Here is a 20,800-nt window from a genome sequence, read left to right on the forward strand (position 1 = left end):
TGATCAACAGAGAATTTATTTTTAGGAAAATGTGTCAATTTCTCATGTGCAAATATTGAATTATTGTGTATGTTTTTCTCTGGGTCTTCTAGGGGGGCTGGACCTTTGTTGAAAGCTCAAAGCAGCATAATTTAAAGCATCTCTGTCTTCATCCTATAACATTAATTATGATACATTCAGTCAGATGTATTGCCTTTAAAGTCTAGACATTTATATTGAATTACATAGGCAACTGAAATATTAAAATTGCTTACCATTAAGTGACCAGTCTGAATGTTCTGAGTCCCATCTTGAAAAAACAATAAGAATTGGAACACATAACTGCAATGTTTTTTTTTTTTTTTTTTTTTTTTTTTTAATATGTTGATTCTCTTACATATTATTACATATTAGAGGAATGTGTTATACAGTGATTCCTACCTTTTCGCCGCTGCGTGTACAACTGTGTGCCCAGAAATATGATCACAAACACTGATAAACAATTTAAAGTTCCTGAAACCAGGGCAATTATATCCCAAGGTGTCTGAAAACCTTAATTAAAATTAAAGTAATTAAAATTAGCATTACATCTGTGAGCAGACAGAAAAAATTATGCAACTTAAATGGGCACCTGGAGTGTCAGGTTTTCTTGCATCTCCAAACAGTATCTCTCCACATGCGGCCACAGCACAGTAGTAAATCCCACCATCAGGCTCACTGAGGTTTCTCTTGGGCAGGTTGTAGATACATTTGTGTGCAGTAGAGTTCACATCAGAGCTCCTCTCACATTGAGCATTCCTGCGCTCCTGAGTGAATATAATTCCTGGAGGAGATTCCCCAGATTCACCTCTGAACCAGTAGACGTTGTGTTCTCCTGCACAGCTCTGAGTGAGAACGGTGCACTGCAGCGCTACTTCAGAGTCTTCTGGATCCTCTGGATCCCTCAGAGTTCTCTCATGGTCAGTCTGTATGTTAAGTTGTGCATCTAAAAAGAAAACAAAGTAATAAAATGCAGGTATTCATTTGAATAAACACACTGTACAACGTATAACAGACTTTTCATCTCACCTTTAACAATAAGATCAGTTCTGTCCCCAAATGTAAATGTAAAAAAAAGTTTAACACAATAGTATGTTGCAGTGTCGGATTCTGCTGTGTTTGTTATGCTCAGATTAAAACCACCAGTATCTTTTGTTGCAAAAAAGCGATCATGTTTGTCAAAGTCATTTTCAAATCTGAAATTTAAAGCTTGATATATTGAAACGATTGCAAGGGGTTTCTCTCCAACTCTTTGTCTGACCCAAACAGCACTGGGTCCTGAATCTCTGTCAAAATTACAGGTGAAGTTAACAGTGTCTCCAGCTTGAACAATCTTCAGATGATTCTGAGCCACGACATCTGCATTATCTGAGCTGCCTGAATGAAATGAGAAGGAATAGGTAAGAGGATACTTAGTTTTGAACTTGCTTTTAGCAAAGTAACAAGTACGAATTTAGTCTAAGCTTAACAATAGTTACTTACACTTTGAAATGTTAAGCATTAGAATGAAAAAAAGCATTCTGAAGAACTGAATACAGGTAGGTTGGAATGAAAATATCTATAAAGAGAGAGGGGGGAGAGAACACATATCCAAATGAATAATAATAATAATAATAATAATAATAATAATAACAACAGAAATGCTAAGTTAATTTGAACAAACATCCCAAGATAGTATATAGGGCACTGTTACCAAACTTCAAAACATCCATTACTGTTAATAAGCCAACTCTAAAAAGTTACTCTAGAAAGCTACTCTCTGTAACAAACAAATATCAGTTTTAAAAAAGTATACTTACCGGCATCATTGAGGATTGTGGGTTTGTGCCATGTTTGTTTGTGCCGGCTTAATGTCCCTCCTTGATAGTGAGACTGAAAGAGAGAAGCACAAAGAGGTTTGCCTTTATATAGGCCTACACTTTCCTATGCTAAAGAACGACAACTTAACATGATTCTATGTGTGTGTGTGTGTGTGTGTGTGCATCTGTGTGCGTACATAAACACCTACATGAAGACACAAATACCTACAAAAAATACATGTGTATGTACATACGTATATAATTGAAGGAAGTATTTGAGCTAATTGCCTTATTTCATAGAATTTTTGCAGTGAATTCAGTGTGTTTTGCCCTCAAAGCATGACTATACACAAATATACTAATTTCCTCTAATGCTAAATAAATAATGAAATCATATATCAGTTCATCATCTATTGTTAGATCTTTAATGCCACTTTTAATGTCTGTTCAATGTTTTGATCATCTGCCACAATAATGTCTTTGAATTACCTTCAGTTAGGATATTCCCTGATTTGTGATTAATTGACTGACAGCTCTGTTTTACATTTGTAATATGAGGATCACATGGTCCCTTTCCTAAATAAAAAAATAAAAAATAAAAAATACTAAATTAAACCCTGTTGGAGAGCCTAGTGGTCACTTTGAGTAAAAAGCAGCAACTTGCTAGCACTGTCAGTAGGCGGAAAAGAAAAGAAATAACACCCGTGTGATGGAAAGAGTTGTGAATATGGTCGCTTGAAAATGGGTCTTGGGTGAAGAGGTAGGATATGATCAAAGAGTAAGAAGGGAAGTCAAGTGTTGTGGTCGGAAAGGCTGCATATTGGTGCAAAGTATTTTTAAATACACAATGTTGTTCTAGGAAATTCACCTCAAGATATAAAGGTACAGCATGGTTAGTTTGATCACTGATGCCCAGTCATAATTTATGTATTTTTGGGAACATATCTGACCTGCATGTACTGTGTTTTGTGTACTTTAGGGAATTAGGCATATTTGGATGTTAGGAATGTTAGTATATTGAATAACAGTCAGATTTTGTGATACAACATACAGGTGAAATAATATCTGCTAAATGGGTTTTAAAGGTAAGAAAAATAAAAGTCTGCTTTAAAGGTCTTATTATTATTATTCCATGTTAATCACTGGGACCCCAGAAATAACAAATGTACAAAACATCAGAGTTGTACATCAGAGTTTAAAAATAAGCCACATATTCACCACAAACGTCCACAAGTGATTGCAACATCACAACATTAAAGTGATAAAAGAATAATAATAACATAATGCCAAAATGCTTGCCTTGACTGATAAGGGCTGTGGGCTATAGCCTATGATACAGAGTGATCCCTTAACCATCATTTGTCCATATAAGGAGAAGATGTGAATTAAAAAAAAAAATGGAGAAGATGTGATACTAAACATGTGATACTAAAGTTCCAGTCAGAGTTCACAGTGTACAACATCATTTCCTGTACAGTGACTGACAGGAAGAAGCCGCTCAGTACAGACTTCTGCACTGACAAACACAATAAAAAAGTAGCATTTAGCGTGTATTATATGAAAATGAAATATTAGAAATACTTTAAATATCTATTTGGATCAATATAAGATGTTGTACCTATACATTATTTCAAAATATAATGTGTATATACACTACCGTTCAAAAGTTTGGGGTCAGTAAGACTTGTAAAAGTCTTTAAAGAAGTCTCTTATGCTCATCAAGGCTGCATTTATTTGATTAAAAATACAGAAAAACAGTAACATTGCAAAATGTTTTTACAATATAAAAAAATGTTTTTTTTATTTTTTTATTTTAACATACTTTAAAATTGAATTTATTTCTGTGATGAAAAGCTAAATTTTTATCAGCTGTTACTCCAGTCTTAAGTGTCACATGATCCTTCAGAATTCATTCTAGTATGCTGATTTATTATTAGAATGATCAATGTTGGTAATAATAATATCAACAGTTGTGCTGCCAAATATTTTTTGGAACCTGTGATTTTATTTTTTCAGGATTCTTTCATGAATAACAAGTTTAAAAAGTACAGTGTTTATTCAAAATATAAATATTTTATAACAATGTAAATTATTTATTATTAACTTTTAATTAACTTTTAATTATTAACTTAATACATCCTTGATGAATAAAAGTATTAATTTCTTAAAAAAAAAAAAAAAGAAACAAACAATAAAAATGTACTGACCCCAAACTTTTGAACGGTAGTGTATATACACACAACTTATGTACAAGCTTTAAATAAGTATATAAGTGTTTGTTTGCACTTCCACTTTTGCAAGCATGATCACGGTTTGATCATTTTCCAACCACAGGATTGACCCACTGGCATGTTTTGACAACTCTCTGAATCAAAACCACATGCGCACCATTCTCAGACAAAACGCATTTGACCAGCAGATGTCCTCAATGTGTGAACTGGTGAATGAGAGAACCCCCTGATCAGAGACTCCCAGATGTCACTGGTCCATAGAGAACCTTATATAAATTATATGTGCTGGTATTGATATAAACACTTCATAAACAACAGCAGAAAATTAAAATATATATGAAAATGTGTGATGCAGTAACACTGCATCTTAAAGACATTTTTGAAAAATTGATGTAAATCACATTCAGATAATACAGAAATAGTTTATTTTAACCTTTGTTCAAAGAATTGTAAACATTCTATAGATAATTGAAATCAGTGGCATAGAAAGTCAGTCATGGGCCCATATGCAAAAACATTTGTAGGGCCCCCACAAACATTATAGGTTAATGGGCTCCAATGCTTCTTATTGTTGTCCTTTCTGAGGTAAATCACATTACATGACTATTTACAATCTGTTTAACTGATGGTATAAATGCTTGTAAATAATATTTTATTTTTATGCAAAAGACAAAAAATATATGTATTTTTCCACTCTGATGTATTGTGTTTACCTTGGTTCAAGCGGCATGTAAATCAGTCATCTTTTCCCTCTTTTCTACTAGTTCCAGGCCAAAATTAACATGAATGAATATCAGAAGACATGTTGAAAAAAATTCAGAAGAATTTAATAAAAAAATTAACAGAACAAGTAATAAAACAGTCAATTAAACAGCCTATAAAGCATTACAGTCGTAAAATAACCTCAGAAATGCCACCAATATAACTTTGCCAACATTGTTTTATTATTTTCATAAAGCAGTCAGACCTTTTTGAGTAGCTGGAATTGATTAACTTTATTCATGCAACATAATAGAACTTCAATCTTGTAATTTTGACTTTATTCTAAAAATATTATAGTCAGGGCTTAAAAACTAAAAAAAAAAAAAAAAATCCATTCGGTTCACTCTGAGCAGAATCGATATCATAACGTTTCTGTTCTTGCGTTCCTCATTAAACAATACGGTTTTCTAGAAAAAATACCGGTTAATAATGTTATTTTATTAGATAGATAGATAGATAGATAGATAGATAATGCATAAAAGTAAAAGTGTCACGGATTGGCCAGGTTCCACACCCTCAGTCACACCCAGATCACCGTCACCTGAATTCTAATCACCATCACCTGCACGCCATCATCACAGTCACCTATAAATACTCACGCCACACACCACTCAATGTCCGGGCTCGTTCCCACGAAAGCGGACTATAGTGTCTCTCTTCCCAAGAGTTTCGCTATCTAATCGTTACCTGAAATTACTTACCTGAACTCTGTCTCGTTCCAGTCTTCCAAGTTCCAGTTTTCCAAGTTACCGTCTTCCGAGTGTCCCAAACGTCAGCTCAAAGTGGTGTGTGCCGTAAGCCATCATCCTCTCCGTCCAAGGGATCAGCCTTCCATTCCCCGCGGCACGAATCCTACAAGGAGGGATACAATAATATTCAGGACCTGTTCACTCTACTCCAACCTTTCCACGTCTGCCATACTCACCAGTCTTTGGGTCTTCTCACATCTCCGGCTTTGCTGCATTCAATAAATAATATCATTGTTTCACTTACCTTGTTGTCCCGTCTGCTTCCTAACAGAAAGAAAACGTAATGCATTGTAACATTATAAAACAACAACTGATTTTTTTTTTTTTTTTTACATTTAACACAACAGATCGACAACTTAAATTATAATATACCAAATAGGCTACTAGAAAAACTGGATGGGCTTCAGCAAAATATTTTATAAAAAAAAAAAGTCAATCTATAGCCTACTTAAACTAAAAGTTTTAATTAGGCAACAATAACTTAAACCTAAACATACCTTTGCACATGAAACAGCCAGGTGCTTGGTAACCTTAAGCTCGTTGCATCAGAAAGGGCTTTGCTTATGACGTCTGCTTCGCGGGCATTTCATGATGTATGCGTCACCGTTGCATTTGCGCACACAATTTGAATTCATGTTTTTGGTCTGCCAAATTGATATAATAAAGAGAACAATAAAAATACCGTTATTAACCGGTTAATTTGGAATTTCTGTTTCCGTTTCTGTTCAGATCGATTAAAATTGATTTGTTTACGTTTTTTGTTTTTGTTCCTGTTCAATGTCAATTGTTTTCGTTTTTCGTTTTCGTTCCTTGAACAAATTGCAAATAGTAAAAAAAAAATATATATTTTAGTTGTAATTATTTTAATTAAATTTAATTATTTAGGCAAATTCATCCACAATGTTCTTGGTGTTTAATTTAAGGCTTATTGTATTCTCAGTGAAAACACTACTTTCCATAGTCTTTTGATAAAAGGATAAAAGAAATAAAACTAAAATATTAAAATAAAAGAAAGAGAACTAAAAAGTTGCATGTATCAAGGAGTTGCAAGTTTTTTTTTTATTATTAATTTTAATTCTATTAATTTAAACTTTTTTAATATATATATTTTTTAATAATAAAATTCTCTCTATCTCTCTCCACTGACGGCCAAAAGTTCAATCTTGTGTCAAAACCTTGAATGTTTCTCCAAATTAGGCCAGCTAAACTTCAGGGAAGATGTGGATGTGCTTTCTTCAGACTGTTGTTAATACTTTCTTTTGTGATATTGTTAAATAATTCTCATAGTATTTCATATAAAAACACATAATACAAAAATTGCTTTGAGTCAACAATGAGTCACACTAAACACACTGGATCTGATTATTTAGGAATGTGTTTCTCATGTCTTCACCATACTGATCTGTAAAGAGATTTCCTTAATAAAGTCCTCTGCAAACTGAGGAAACAGATGCCTTAAATTATGTAGCCCTTAGTATATCTCCAAAGAACCTATTACCTATTTTTTTTTTAACCTATTATCTTTAGGGAATATCTTCCTGGTCCACCTTTACAGTTATGAGTGAGATCACAAATCAGTCACAAATGTGCTAAGAATTCAAAAACGTTTTTATTGTTGTTTTTGTTTTTTGCATGGAACATTGCAGTAAATTCAATATCATTTGTCATTTGGGCAGAGTCTAGTGTAAAATTGATGAATATATAAGTTTAAGAACAGCCAATGATATTTGACAAAATAGAGGAAAAATAAGAGATACGCTTTTATTATTATAGTTGTGGTGGTGTTTTCCCTCTATAAATAAAAAGATTTTTGCCTGTAAAGACTAGTGACCCACTATCATTCAGCTGTGGTCTGTGATAGAGTGTATCATTGGTCTGACTCATTGATCTAATACGGGACTAGTCAGTGAAATCAAAAAAACATAAAAAGAATTGTTTTGGTTGTGAAGGACTATAAGCCATATGGTTTAAAATTAGAAATGGCAGTCCATGGACACTTGTAAAGCTTGAGATTTTGCTTATTTAATGCTGTCTGTCACTGCAAAGATGGCACAGAAGCTGTAACTTTAGCAGTAAAAAAGGACATTCAGAGCCATTCAACTGTGTCCACAAATAATATTCTGGTAATATGCTGTAGATCATCTTATGGCAGCATAAACAACATGTGTCTCCACATCCTTCATACTTCTTACTTGTCTCCTGTTTTTCTTCTTTGCAAAACCTACAGGTGCATAGTGCAAATTTGGATCTTGTTCCTGGAGGGAAAAAAAACATTCTATGTAAAATTCATATTTTAAAACACATGTTTTAAATAATTATAAATACTTTTATATACCTTTTGCAAGTAAATGTGCATGTCTTCATTGTGGGCATCTAAGAAAAACAAGAAAATAAAAACTTATTACCATCCCATTAGACAACGGTTTATTGTGTATTTTAGTGTGTATTTAAAGTTTTTAACATGCCCTTCTGCTTGTTTCTTTCCTTCAGTCTGATTAAGAATAAGATCAAAAATACAGTGGGAAGCAAAACAAAGCCACTCAAAATCAGTGTGAGTGTGTAATAGACATGGCAGGATCTCAAAGTTTCTTCAGTCACCCCTGTTAAACAAAAGAAAACAAAACTGAGAGAAGGTGAAAACAAAGGGAACAAGATTGTAATCATTTTAAACTACATTTAAGCTAAAATGTATCACTTACCATAATCCACACCTGCAATATTTTCTTCAAACTGATTAGTCTCTTTGAAGATACAATACAAAGTTATTAATAGTAACTGAATAGGAACAACACTGAATATGAAAATTGTCAGAATTAATAAAAGACAAAGACTAAATTAAGATTTAAATATTACCATTTAATACCACTAATTGTGTTTGGTTGTGAAACATCATGTGGTTTGTCACAAAACTTCCACAGTAAAAAATTCCAGAGTCAGAGACGTCCACATTTACAATCTTCAAGGAAGAATATGTTTTGTTCACTGACATCTCTACACGATTCTCCTTGAAGCCATTAAAATATTTAGAGCCTGCTGGTCTTTCTCTTACATACTGAGTAACAATACAAAGTGGTAGAGAATCATTTGCCTACTTGAACCAGGCTATGTAACTGGGCTCTGTCAAGATGTTTGAACACAGAAAAGATACAGTATTTCCACACTTTACCGTCAGGAAAGTTAAAGATGCTTGTTTTACAAAGATGACACCTGAAAACAATAAATCATGTTATAAGAAGAAAGTGTAAGACATCAATTTAGATTCAAATGGAAGCTGCATTTGCATTTTACATTGCATCTAAACATTGCTTTGAACTAAATAACTACATAGCACAATGTTACAAAATAAATTCTATGATATATTTTTAATCATACTGTATGATTAAATTCCACTTCTGTGGAATTCAAAAGAACATATTATGAAGCTTGTTGGTGTCTAAACAACACTAGAGTTATTGTAAAAATTATACAGAAAAAAAAAACACTGAGTTGTTTAATATTTTCTTTTCAGTTCCACATAGAAGAAATTAGGAAACAAAGATTTGAAACAACATCAGGGTGAATAAATGATAATCATGAAAACTGCAAAGGAACTAAACGAATGTAAATCTAATCATAAGATAAAAAAATGCACTGGCAAATTATTAATTTAAACAGAATTTATAGAAAATTAACTTAGCATGTGATGCAGTATAAGTATATTATAGTAGCTACCTATTGTTATATATTACTGTATAAAAATGCAGTTCATGACAAACGTTTTCATTTTGTTTCATTGTACCAAATTCTATAGCAAACATCATAAAAGTATATTTACCTATTAAAAAGAGCATCAGAGGATGTGTTGCAGACAAATTAATGTTTACGTTCTAGTCAAATCAACCCAACTGAGAAGAATCAAATCCAGCTTTATTTATTTGAAAGGGGTGTGGCTTTTACACTCTACATGTGCCCACTGTATAGAACTGTCTAAAATTAATATATAATGTAATAAAATAATAAAAATATGCTAGTAACCTCACTTCATATAGATATTAAATTCTCTGTTTTCATACCTATCCTACAATACTATGTGGAGGACACAGGATAATTTGATTTCATATTTAAACAACTCTTGCTTTGCGTTGTTGGTCAGGTAAAATTACAGAGAAAAGAAAAATGGACAGGAGATCATTTTTCAGTGCACCAAAAAGCCAAGTACAAAAAGTTTCCATATTTAAGGCAATTTGGCCTTATAAAAAGGTATCTCCTTTCAACAAACTTTCAAATTTCAAACTAACTCTTTTGTTTATTAGTAAATCGGTCTTAATATTTTGAACTTTTAAAATGATTTAAGAAGATTACAGACATGGGCATAAATTTCATCTTACAGTTGGAGGGGACATTAAACAAACTTTCAAAAATTTTGATAAGTTTGAAAGTTTGTTTATTGTCCCCTCCAACTGTAAGATGAAATTTATGCCCATGTCTGTAATCTTCTTAAATCATTTTAACAAGTTCAAAATATTAAAACTGATTTACTAATAAATAAACAGACCAGTTTATTGTTATTCAGGATATTTTCAAAAATCAAATTATATTCAAATGTAATGGCCCTATTCCAAATCTTCTGAAAGTCTTACAGCATTCACAAAACTAAAGGTAAAGGTCAGCCAATAGGACACATTTCTGACATATTACCATGATTTATTTTTTATGATCAGATACAATTTGTTTTAATGTTTACGATAATGTTTATTCAGCATAAAAAGGAAATCCATAATGAGGAGTGCAATGCTTGTAAGTAAAATACATATAGGCAGGTACTAGCTAAACAACAAAACTGTGCACATTAAGTGAAGTCTGTGAATACTTTGTGTTTGCATGTTGCTTATAACTCTTTTTTATGTGATATGTGAGCATAGCGAATGTAGACCAACCACACCACAAACCGCATGGCCATGTTTGAACAAAAGTAGCCTCTCATCAAATAAAGTGGCAGGGGTTGGAAACAAAGAATCATTTCCTGTAGGGAGTGACAGGAAGTAGCAGTTTAGTGCTGGTGAGGTGAACTTCAGCAGACCAACACACACTTGTTAAGCTTTAGTTTTTTAGATTAGCAGTAATTACATTTTATTATATACATTAGTGATTAATGTTTTATGAGGTTGGGTCTACACTGCATTATAATTATAATTGATTGTCTTGCAGTGTTACAGGTGTGTCAAAAAATAAAAGACTTCAATTAAATTAGCTTCAGTGTGTTATGCATACACTATGCATAAATATATTAATTGAGCAGAAATACAGTCTGTGTGTGTCTGTTGTTTTTACTGACAATACTGAGATGTACAGTATGACTTCGTTACATGTAAACCATATAAATAGTGTTTTATGACACATTTATTGCTAAACATGTTTACACATAAATGTTTGTTTGTACATACATTTCAGTGACCGCTTATTTATTATAAAAATCAATAGCTGCGTGCATAATAAATATAAATGCAAAATGGCATTTCATTTGATCGTTGGAGTATAGTAACTTTTTTTTCTCTCACTCTCTGTTGTCGGATGTTGATAGAAGCAGCAGCATGACACTTTGTGCACTTGTGGTTTTGGACTATGAGCACAGGCCAAAAAAAAAAAAAAGAAAAGAAAGAAAAAAAAATGCACTCACCTAGTAAGATTGAGAATAGAAATAGAATGAGAGCCCCCATCAGGGCTCACACCCCTGTGGCTGAAACTTTCCATAGAACCTCTTTTGATTAAAGTGCGAACAAAGTGGCTAAACTAAACAGCAACTCAGTGATGTTTGACCTCTTTAAAAATAATTAATGGGCAAAATGCTACATCGCGTTGGTTTCATATGGATTACTTTATTACAGAGTATTTGTTTTCGATAAGACCTACTTTATTTAGAAGTAGTGTTTAGAGTAGGTGTTCTGCTGCAACAAACCTTGTCATAAGTAGGATTTCAGCACCATGGACAGAGACACATTCAATTTATACTTTTTTTTTTTTTTTTTTACAGGAATAGTTCACACAAAAACTTCTCTCAATCCTCATACTCAAACTCTATTTTCACCCAGCAGATTTGGTTAATTTGCATTTTGTGTCCAATTAGTAAACAGCTTTTGATTCATCATAGTGATGTTATGTATGTACCACTTGGGGAATTAGTTTTTTTTTTTAAATCAGAAAGTAGATGGATATGATGTAAAACTGTTAGTTTTATCTTGCCTATCTAATAATTATGAGACAGAGTGTCTTCCTTATATATATATATTAGGGCTGGGACACGATTAATCGCGATTAATCGCATCCAAAATAAAAGTTTATGTTAACATACTAAATGTGTGTTTACTGTGTATATTTATTATGTATATATAAATACACACACAAACATGTATATTAAAGAAAACTGAAAATAAAAATTAAATTAAAATAAATAAAATATTTATAATTCTATATATAATCTAAATTAAATACAAATATAACTATCCACACATATAAGTATTTTTTAAAGGCTATACATGTATGTGTGTGTATTTATATATACATAATAAATATACACAGTAAAAACACATTTAGTATGTTAACATAAACTTTTATTTTGGATGCGATTAATCGCGCTTAATCGTGTCCCAGCCCTAATATATATATATATATTATTCAAAGGTCAGGTTGAGCACAGACCACAGGGCCTTGCACAGTGTCTGGGGCTCCATTGATAATGCACCTATAATGAGTAATAAACAATGCGATTTTTTTTTTTTTTTTTTTTGGTATTCTGTACACACTATTCTGGTTTAGCATGTCAACAGCAAAGCTAAAAACTACTTCACAAAAAAAAAAAGCAATTTACATGGTCATTGTATTCAATTATCAATATTAGATTAGTTATAAACAACCTTGCAAAGACTGTTAGCACATATCAATCAATTTTGGAGAATAAACGATCAAATTTTACATTCAAAATGTGAAATGTAAAATGGCTTTAAAGGGGTCATTGGATGCCCATTTTCCACAAGTTCATATGATTCTTTAGGGTCTTAATAAAAAGTCTATAATATACTTTGGTTAATAATTCTCAATAGTAGGTAAATTTTTATCTTGTCAAAATCAGCTCTGCAAAATATCAACAAATTTTATTGCATGGTCCCTTTAAATGCAAATGAGCCGCATTTAGCTGGGTTTAGCTGCGAAACTTGCCAACAAGCACATTATTAAGTAAAGCTATTTGCAAAGATGCATTAAAAACCCTTATACTCACTTCTGCTGTGGGTAAAGCTGCATCAGGAATGATTCACACGAACATAGATGCATATGTAGATGGGAATCAGCGCTTTCCTTTTAAAAACGAAAGTAACATTAATCCTCTGCATCTTCAGTGGCTCAGATGTCGGGAGTAAATGACGACTGCTATGCTATTACATCCAACAACTATTGTGATTTCCGGATTTCTAATTGATTGTTTACAATAATGCGTTACTTACACACTATTGTGCTGTTTAATTACTGTGCAGTGCTTTGACACAATCCGTATTGTTTAAAGTGCTATATAAATAAAGGTGACTTGACTTGACTTGACCTGAGTCACACAATGGCTATCAGAGTCGGACTGTTTCAGCTCGGTGATGGCGGGTCTAAGGTAAGGCGCTCATGTCAATCTACTATCGTGGGAGCGGCCTTCTGCCGTCACAACAACAAGAAGCTGAGAATGACCTGATTTTAAAAAGAGGATATTACTTTTAAAGATTAATAAAAATACCACTTTATTTTTTTATCATTGTAGAGTGGTTGTGTACACAAACTGCCAACACACATTAATGTTCAAACAACTTGTAAAAGTTAGTTTTGCATCCGATGACCCCTTTAAGAGTCAGCATCTACACAAACAGATCATGCTCCACAAGGTGGCAGCAGACACTATATATTCAGTGCAGGGGGCCCACATGACTTAGTTACATTCATGGGTTTGCAGGTGTCTGTTAGTTATCTTATATAAATGCAAGATTATATCTAACCAGAGATCAATATACCATAAACTATCTGATTTTGAAACAAACAAATTAAGAATTTAAAGTGTGTTCTTCACAAATCCAACACCGAAATTTGGGGTGAAAGTAGTGGTTATGTGGATAGATAGATATGATATAATATGAATGAAAAACAAGCATACCATAGCCATAATATAAAGCATATAGCAAACGTTTGTTTGTATTTTTGGATACTGCATGATTCTAATCTGTGGTTTCAAGTGTGGTATATGTAGAACTGTGTCAGGCCCAGGAAATGGCTGAACTAACTGAACACAATCATGTGACAGTGACAGGCTACTTCAAGCTGTACTGCATGTTATATAACATTAATTTCCTTTTTGTTGAGCTTCTCCTCTGAGCCTCGAGAAGAAAATGGTTAAACAACTTTGTGTGATGGTGTTACTTTTAACTGATGTATGTAAGTGTATATTTTAAATAATGATCTATATTTAATGATTATCAACATTTCAAATATATATTTTAGTTGTTTTATGTACTGTAATTCTTTACAGTGGTGGGACTATATGGAAACATCATACAACTGCACCTAGTTGCATCAGTCCATGAAGGAGATCCTGTAGTTTTGTCTTGCTTCATACCAACAAAACAAGCAACTCTGGCGTTGTGGTACAAGCAAGTCACTGGAGAAGAACCACGTCTCATTGCTTCCTCCATTCTCCATACATTAAAAAGCAAATTTCATAACGAATTTGACAACAGTCATTTTGATGTTGTTAGAAGGATTGACAGTTATAATCTGACAATTGTGAAGACTGCACAGTCAGATTCAGGCACATACTACTGTGCTTTCTCTTTTTCTAATATTATTACATTTGCAAAGGGAACACATCTGGTTGTTAAAGGTAAGTTCATGTCACATTCAAGTAATTGATGACAGAGAGAGAAAAAGAGCGAGAGGGAGAAAAAAAACCCATCTCACACTACCATTATCTATACTAGGGGCAAACATCAGCAAACCCACGGGTCTAAGCTTACCCAATACTGAACTAGTAAAATCAGATGTAAATGTGCCTCTACAATGTTCAGTCCAAAAAGAGTTAGTAAGCAGTGAAGGTGAACATCGTCTATATTGGTTCAAACATGGATCTGAGGAATCTCCTCCAGGATCTGTTTATGTTCATGGAAACACAATTGATGGATGTTCGAGGAGCTCTGAAGCTGACTGTCTTTCACCGACCTGTGTGTACAACCTTCCTAAGAATAAGTTTGGTTCTTCAGAAACAGACATTTTCTGTGCACTGGCCACATGTGGGGAGATTTTATTTGGAAATGTTTCTAAACACAATCCTGGTAAGTGAGCATGTCAGCATAACTGACACTATCTATACAACTCTTGTTTTTGTTGTTTTGTTTATTCTTAATACTTACTGTACTATCTGTAATATACAGTCAAGCCAGAAATTACTTTTATTCAACCAGCAAGTTTTTTTTTGGCCACTGCAAAACGTTAATGTTTTTGTCCGCTAACCATTTCTAAAGCACTTTTGCTCTGTGTTTTGGGTCGTCGTGCTGAAATATCCACTGGTGCCCAAGGCCAAGTTTCTCTGCAGACTGCCTGATGTTGTTGTTGTGAATTTTGATGTAATGCTCCTTTTTCATGGTGCTGTTTACTGTGATTAGGTTCCCTGGTCCTCCGGCTGAAAACCCCCCCCAAAACATTAGGTTCCCACCACCATGTTTGACAGTGGGGATGGTGTTCTTAAGGTTGAAAGCTTCTCCTTTTTTACACCAAATGGGCGTAAAGGCTACATCACTGTGGCCAAATAATTTAATTTTTGTTAAAACAGAAGACCAGAAGTCTTCTTCTTTGTCCAGATGAGCATTTGCAAAGGCCAAGCAGGCTTTTGTGTGCCTTATCTGGAGAAGTGGTGTCCTCCTTGGTCTGCTTGGAACCCAGTGGTGTGCAGTGTCCGTTGGACTGTCTGCCTTGAGATGTTGCCACCAGCAGAGCCCAGATTCATCAGGATGGCTTGGTGGTGATCCTTGGATTCTTTTTTTACCTCTCTCACTATGTTCCTGGCCAGCACAGGTGTCACTTTTGGCTTCTGACCACGTCCTCTGAGATTTTTCTCAGTGCAGAACATCTTGTATTTTTTAATAATACTTTGCACTGTAGCCACTGGAACTTCAAAACATTTAGATGTGGTCTTATAGCCCTTTCCTGATTTGTAAGCAGCCACAATGCGCAGCCGCAGGTCCTCAGTGAGCTCCTTTGTCTTAGCCATGACTGTTCACAAACCAACATCAGAGAGTTTCTGTTTTTCACCTGTTGAGTTGATTAAAACAGCTGTTCCCAATGGATCAGGGTAATTAGGATGCTTTTGAACAGCTTGGACTATTTGGAATGGTACAGAACTTTGGATTTTCCCAAAGACTGTGTCAGTTTGCAAAGGGTATGAATAATTTTGGACATGCCACTTTTTGTTCAAATGTAAATAAAAGTTGAGAAATATTTTTTTCCACATTGATGCCTCTTTCTTACATCGTCTTATTATCTTTTGGGAGAAGCCTGTGTCATTTCCGGTAAAAAAACAAAAACAAAAAAAAACTTGCTGGTTGAATAAAAGTAACTTTAAGTCAGAATTTGTCAGGAGTATGAATAATTTCAGGCTTGACTGTATATCAAATATTTTTCCTCAAGATTTAGATAACTTCAAAAGCCAGAATACACACTTACTCTTTGTAATTGTCCTTACGGTGCTCCTGACATCAAACATTACCATCAATATTCTTCTGTGTTGCATGAGAAGAAATGGTAAGTGTTTGTTTGAATTAATCTCTTGCTTTTACAAACAACAGTTTGTGACAGCATGGTAGTATTTCTATCATTTTTCCATTTTTAAAATATTCTGCATTCATTTTAATATAATATTTCCTTCATCAAATGTGCTATATTAGAAAATTTCTGTTTAACTAATGTGAGGTACGACCATTGTCTCTTTTATTACAGAGCCTATTAATGCAACAGACAGTAAATATAAGCAAATCCAGAGTACTGATGATGACGTGTCAATAATCGAGGTTTGTCAAAGTAAACTCTATCAAATTTAAAACCATACAATCATATGGAAATAGAAATTATACTGTCTGCAATATTCTTTTTCTTGTAGTATGAGGAAGTGAACTTTTGGTCTTCACCCGTCATCGCCAAAAGCTTGAAAAGTGAATTGAAATACCAGCTTTAAGGACATACAATATTTGGGTTTGACATGTTAAGACCATGGCGAAAAAATGCTGGATATTAGCTGGTTTTCATAATTAATAACCATCATTTTATTTGAGCACTTTTTTTGCTGTTTACAGTAAGTAGTTATTGATGGACTGAGTTATTACTTTAAAGACTGAAAGACCATAATATCTTCTTTAATATCATACTACAAAAATGATGTGCTGTATAATGATTGTTGTTTGCTTTGCTCATGTAATAAACAGTGACAGCTATAATAGAAAAAAAAAATCATATTTCTATCACCTTCTGTACACAAGCAGATGAAATTATTTTATTATTAAATATAGTTATGCAACATATATATATATATATATATATATATATATATATATATATATATATATAATGGCATAAATAGTACTTTGCTGCATTCATTTTCACTAAAAATAAATAAATCAATAAATACCTTCGAAAACACGAGCAGGATAGCAATATTCCTTCACCACAAGGTGGCAGTTGAGACGATAGGTTTAATTCAGCAAGTTACTGTTTAAGAGTTTTTGCTATTAAAGAGAAGCTGTGCATAAATACTTTGCCAGGGAACTATATCTTACATCAGTACCAGGAACCTATGATTTGAGTATGTGTGTGAAAAAAAAAAAAAAACTAACGCAAATTTCCTCTCATCCCATAGCATTCTTATCAATTGCAAACACTAAAATATGACAATGCACATAAAAAAAAACAATCACACATGAACACAGAAAGCACTGCACATGGCATGCACATATACATTTATTCATTAAGAAGATACAAATGAACACACATATACAAAATTCATAAGAAGACTGTTAAATGGTTCATACCATAATATTAGGTTCCAAAGTTGCCCAGAAAACAGCAGTCTAACAAATGTATACATCTAACAATGTACAGTACAAATCCTAAACAGCACAGTAATATTTAAAGACATTTAAATATGACCACCTGTATATTGCAATCCATATTTTAATGACTTTGTTAGCTACTGTAATCTGAGGTAACAAGACAGAACACTCTCTTTTAACACTTTTAATACTGAAAAATCCTGGACATGATGCTTATAGGCAGTATAGATTAATCTATAATACATTGCAAGTGTCTTTTAGAAAAGTAATGAATTAAAATGAAAATAAAATTTGTCCTCAAACTATACTTTGAAGAGAAGTAGAATTGACAAAAATAATTTTGACAGGTTAAATCTATGAAACCAAATGTTTTTATTATGAGACAAGGATGGAAACATTTCTACAGTGAAGAAGTTAATGTTCCTTCAAAGCTGTGATTGTCACTGGTGTGATCTGACCTGTGCATACAGAGACTGGTCCTGACTGATCTTTGCTTTGGCTCTTCTAGTGTTCAGAGTTTTCTGACTGAAACTAATGGCTGCATAATTCAGAGTGTCTTCATTCTAATATTAAGAAAAAAAATCCAGTTATGAGAGGAAAATGACACATTATATGGCATAACATACACCAGAAATAATACACCTAAAATAAAAAGAAATATCAATTATTTAACTTAAAATAAAAAAAAATTATTTAACTTAAAAATAATTGATAAAACAGATTAAATGCAGTCAATAGTCTTTTCTACATTGAAGATCTCAAATGAAAAAAATAAAGCAAACAAAAGCACGCACATAAATCTCAAGTAGGTGCTCGTAAATGTAAAGTCGGCAACACCAAAGCTCCAAAGATATCAAAAATTAAAAAAAAAAAATAAATAAATAAATAAATAAAAATCTTTGGAGCTTTAATGTTGCCGACTTTACAGTAAAAAAGATCTCAAATAGAAGGAATACTTACTTGACTCTCTTGAGGTTTGGGCGCTTAGGAAAATTGAGAAACAGTCTTATCATTATAAATGTCATTATAAATGTGTTATTTTATATTACTATAATAAATTAATTGTATTAGGAAAGTTTTACCTTTATTTTGACCCATGCACAGTTTTATTCCCAGAAAAACAACCAGGGCCAAAAAAATGATGTTTAAAATTCCAAGAGCAAGAAGTGTTGGATTCACATAACCGCTCTCTTAAACAAAGTGAAAATAAGCTTTAAACTTCTTAGGCAATTTATTTATATACATATTTTTTTATATTATATATATATATATATATACATATGTGACCCTGGACCACAAAACCAGTCTTAAGTCGCTGGGGTATATTTGTAGCAATAGCCAAAAATACATTGTATGGGTCAAAATTATTGATTTTTCTTTTATGTCAAAAATCATTAGGAAATTAAGTAAAGATCATGTTCCATGAAGATTTTTTGTAAAATTCCTACTTTAAACCTATCAAAATGTAATTTTTGATTAGTAATATGCATTGCTAAGAACTTAATTTGGACAACTTTAAAGGTGATTTTCTCAGTATTTTGATTTTTTGCACCCTTAGATTTCAGATTTTCAAAATAGATGTATCTCGGCCAAATATTGTCCTATCCTAACAAACCATACATCAATAGAAAGCGTATTTATTGAGCTTTCATATGATGTATATATATCTCAGTTTAACCAAAATTTAACCTTATGGCTGGTTTTGTGGTTTTGTGATCTTTTTTTTTTTTTTTTTTCATATATTAGAACAGTTTGGTATCATGTACTTTAGTATTTGAATAAAATGCTTTTCTAGAAAGGAAAGATCAAACCAAACATTTCAACATTTTAAAACAGACATTTCATTTAACTGTTATCTTACCTTTAACATTTAATTCAGTTCCTTTTCCAAACAGTATCTCTCCACATGCGGCCACAGCGCAGTAGTACATCCCAGCATCGGACTGACTGATGTTGCTCTTGAAGAGATTGTAGACACAGCTCTGCATTTTAGACTCAGTTGTGTTCTCACACTGACCATTTCTCTGTCCTTTGGTGTAAATGATTCCTTGAGATTCTTCTGAGCTTTGCCTGAACCAGTAGACACTGTGTTCTCCTGCACAACTCTCACTGAAGATACTGCACTGCAAACTCACAGAATCCCCTGGATGAAGCGTGTCTATCAAAGACTGCTGAAGAGTTGTACGTCTATTTTTGGCTCCATCTTGGAAAGGGACATAAGAGGGAAATGGAAAGAGTAAGAAATAGTAAAGAAAAACAAAAATCAGTTGCCTCAAACCAAAGAGTAAAACATACCTCTGACAAGTAATGTAGTGCCTGCACCCATTCCAATGATGTAGTATGACGAGACTACACAGTAATATGTTGCTGAGTCTGAAGGCTTTGTCTTTAAAATGGTCAGATTAAAATGATCATCTCCAATGATAACATTAAAACGATTTGTTTTCTTGAAGTCCTCATTCCACTTGGGTTGTTGATTTAAATATAAGGATACAATTTGTAAGGATTTTTCTTCAGCTGTCTGTTTAAACCATGCTGTTGTTGATTGCAGAAGCCTTGAAGAAGTGCAAGTAAGATTCACATCCTCTTCAGCTCTAACTATTTTTACTTTATCCTCCTGAACAACATTCACATCAGAGGAGAAGACTGCAAAATGAAGCACACAACAGATACATTTTGAGTTGAAAGTGTTATGTAGTGTTAAGTATATTGTAAGTAAAAAGAGTTTAATATTTGAAAATACATTTAGATACATTTACCTATTGTTGAGAAGAGCAAAACAATGAAGTAATATCTCATGATCAATTGTCTCCGAAAATGATTCTTGTGCTTTGAATTCCCCTGAAAAAGAGAACAAATGAGCACACTATCAATCCATTAACACATGCTAAAGAACATTGTGGCTAACCGTGACTTACCATGTGTCCATCAAGCGCTGCTTCAGACGACTGACGTACATATACACTTTCACCTTAACTTTATGCTTTCACACCCCTTGCCACATCAAAATGGTAGAAAAAAATTCTAACCCAACCATTTTTCCATCGCTCCAAACAACCTCTCATTTATTAAGACACATTATAAAAAGTACTGTTTAGTTACTAGTTTATAGTTAAAAAAAAAAGCTGGCTCCTCTTAAAACT

At 33.1% G+C, this 20,800-nt stretch overlaps 3 protein-coding genes and 1 pseudogene across 3 annotated transcripts; 1 reads left to right on the forward strand and 3 right to left on the reverse strand.

Moving 5' to 3' along the window:
• LOC141331358 (uncharacterized) lies at positions 1 to 1,881 on the reverse strand. The gene is made up of 7 exons (XM_073836391.1): positions 1,818 to 1,881; positions 1,501 to 1,576; positions 1,048 to 1,395; positions 611 to 964; positions 421 to 531; positions 255 to 289; positions 1 to 153 (listed from the first exon to the last, which is right to left on the reverse strand). Exons 1-7 carry the CDS (start codon positions 1,824 to 1,826, stop codon positions 61 to 63), a joined length of 1,026 nt encoding a protein of 341 aa, XP_073692492.1. The 5' UTR covers positions 1,827 to 1,881; the 3' UTR covers positions 1 to 60.
• A 5,816-nt stretch (positions 1,882 to 7,697) lies between these two features.
• LOC141331644 (uncharacterized) lies at positions 7,698 to 10,498 on the reverse strand (annotated as a pseudogene).
• A 3,454-nt stretch (positions 10,499 to 13,952) lies between these two features.
• On the forward strand, positions 13,953 to 16,786 carry LOC141331645 (uncharacterized). Its single transcript, XM_073836686.1, has 5 exons — positions 13,953 to 13,998; positions 14,093 to 14,443; positions 14,541 to 14,891; positions 16,552 to 16,622; positions 16,712 to 16,786. The coding sequence occupies exons 1-5, from the start codon at positions 13,953 to 13,955 to the stop codon at positions 16,784 to 16,786; spliced, it is 894 nt and encodes a 297-aa protein (XP_073692787.1).
• Positions 16,787 to 18,097: 1,311 nt separating this feature from the next.
• LOC141331360 (uncharacterized) lies at positions 18,098 to 20,456 on the reverse strand. Its single transcript, XM_073836393.1, has 5 exons — positions 20,417 to 20,456; positions 19,953 to 20,303; positions 19,519 to 19,860; positions 18,707 to 18,847; positions 18,098 to 18,222 (listed from the first exon to the last, which is right to left on the reverse strand). The coding sequence occupies exons 1-5, from the start codon at positions 20,454 to 20,456 to the stop codon at positions 18,098 to 18,100; spliced, it is 999 nt and encodes a 332-aa protein (XP_073692494.1).
• Between the last annotated feature and the right edge of the window lie 344 nt (positions 20,457 to 20,800).

This window comes from Garra rufa, chromosome 3 (assembly GCF_049309525.1).
Source record: "Garra rufa chromosome 3, GarRuf1.0, whole genome shotgun sequence".
Taxonomy (NCBI): domain Eukaryota; kingdom Metazoa; phylum Chordata; class Actinopteri; order Cypriniformes; family Cyprinidae; genus Garra; species Garra rufa.

What these genes read in the sequence shown, in the direction of transcription:
- LOC141331358 (XM_073836391.1), bottom strand. An exon ending in GTACACGCAGCGGCGAAAAG is followed by an intron (nt 290 to 420) that starts GTAGGAATCACT and finishes TGTTTTTTCAAG; the next exon opens with ATGGGACTCAGAACATTCAG. An exon ending in TTCAGACTGGTCACTTAATG is followed by an intron (nt 154 to 254) that starts GTAAGCAATTTT and finishes TTAATGTTATAG; the next exon opens with GATGAAGACAGAGATGCTTT.
- LOC141331645 (XM_073836686.1), top strand. Translation starts at nt 13,953, where the DNA reads ATGGTTAAACAACTTTGTGTGATGGTGTTACTTTTAACTGATGTAT. An exon ending in GTTACTTTTAACTGATGTAT is followed by an intron (nt 13,999 to 14,092) that starts GTAAGTGTATAT and finishes AATTCTTTACAG; the next exon opens with TGGTGGGACTATATGGAAAC. An exon ending in ATGACGTGTCAATAATCGAG is followed by an intron (nt 16,623 to 16,711) that starts GTTTGTCAAAGT and finishes TTTTTCTTGTAG; the next exon opens with TATGAGGAAGTGAACTTTTG.
- LOC141331360 (XM_073836393.1), bottom strand. Translation starts at nt 20,456, where the DNA reads ATGAGATATTACTTCATTGTTTTGCTCTTCTCAACAATAG. An exon ending in CACTACATTACTTGTCAGAG is followed by an intron (nt 19,861 to 19,952) that starts GTATGTTTTACT and finishes TCCCTTTCCAAG; the next exon opens with ATGGAGCCAAAAATAGACGT. An exon ending in AATACAATTAATTTATTATA is followed by an intron (nt 18,223 to 18,706) that starts GTAATATAAAAT and finishes TTTCTTAATATT; the next exon opens with AGAATGAAGACACTCTGAAT.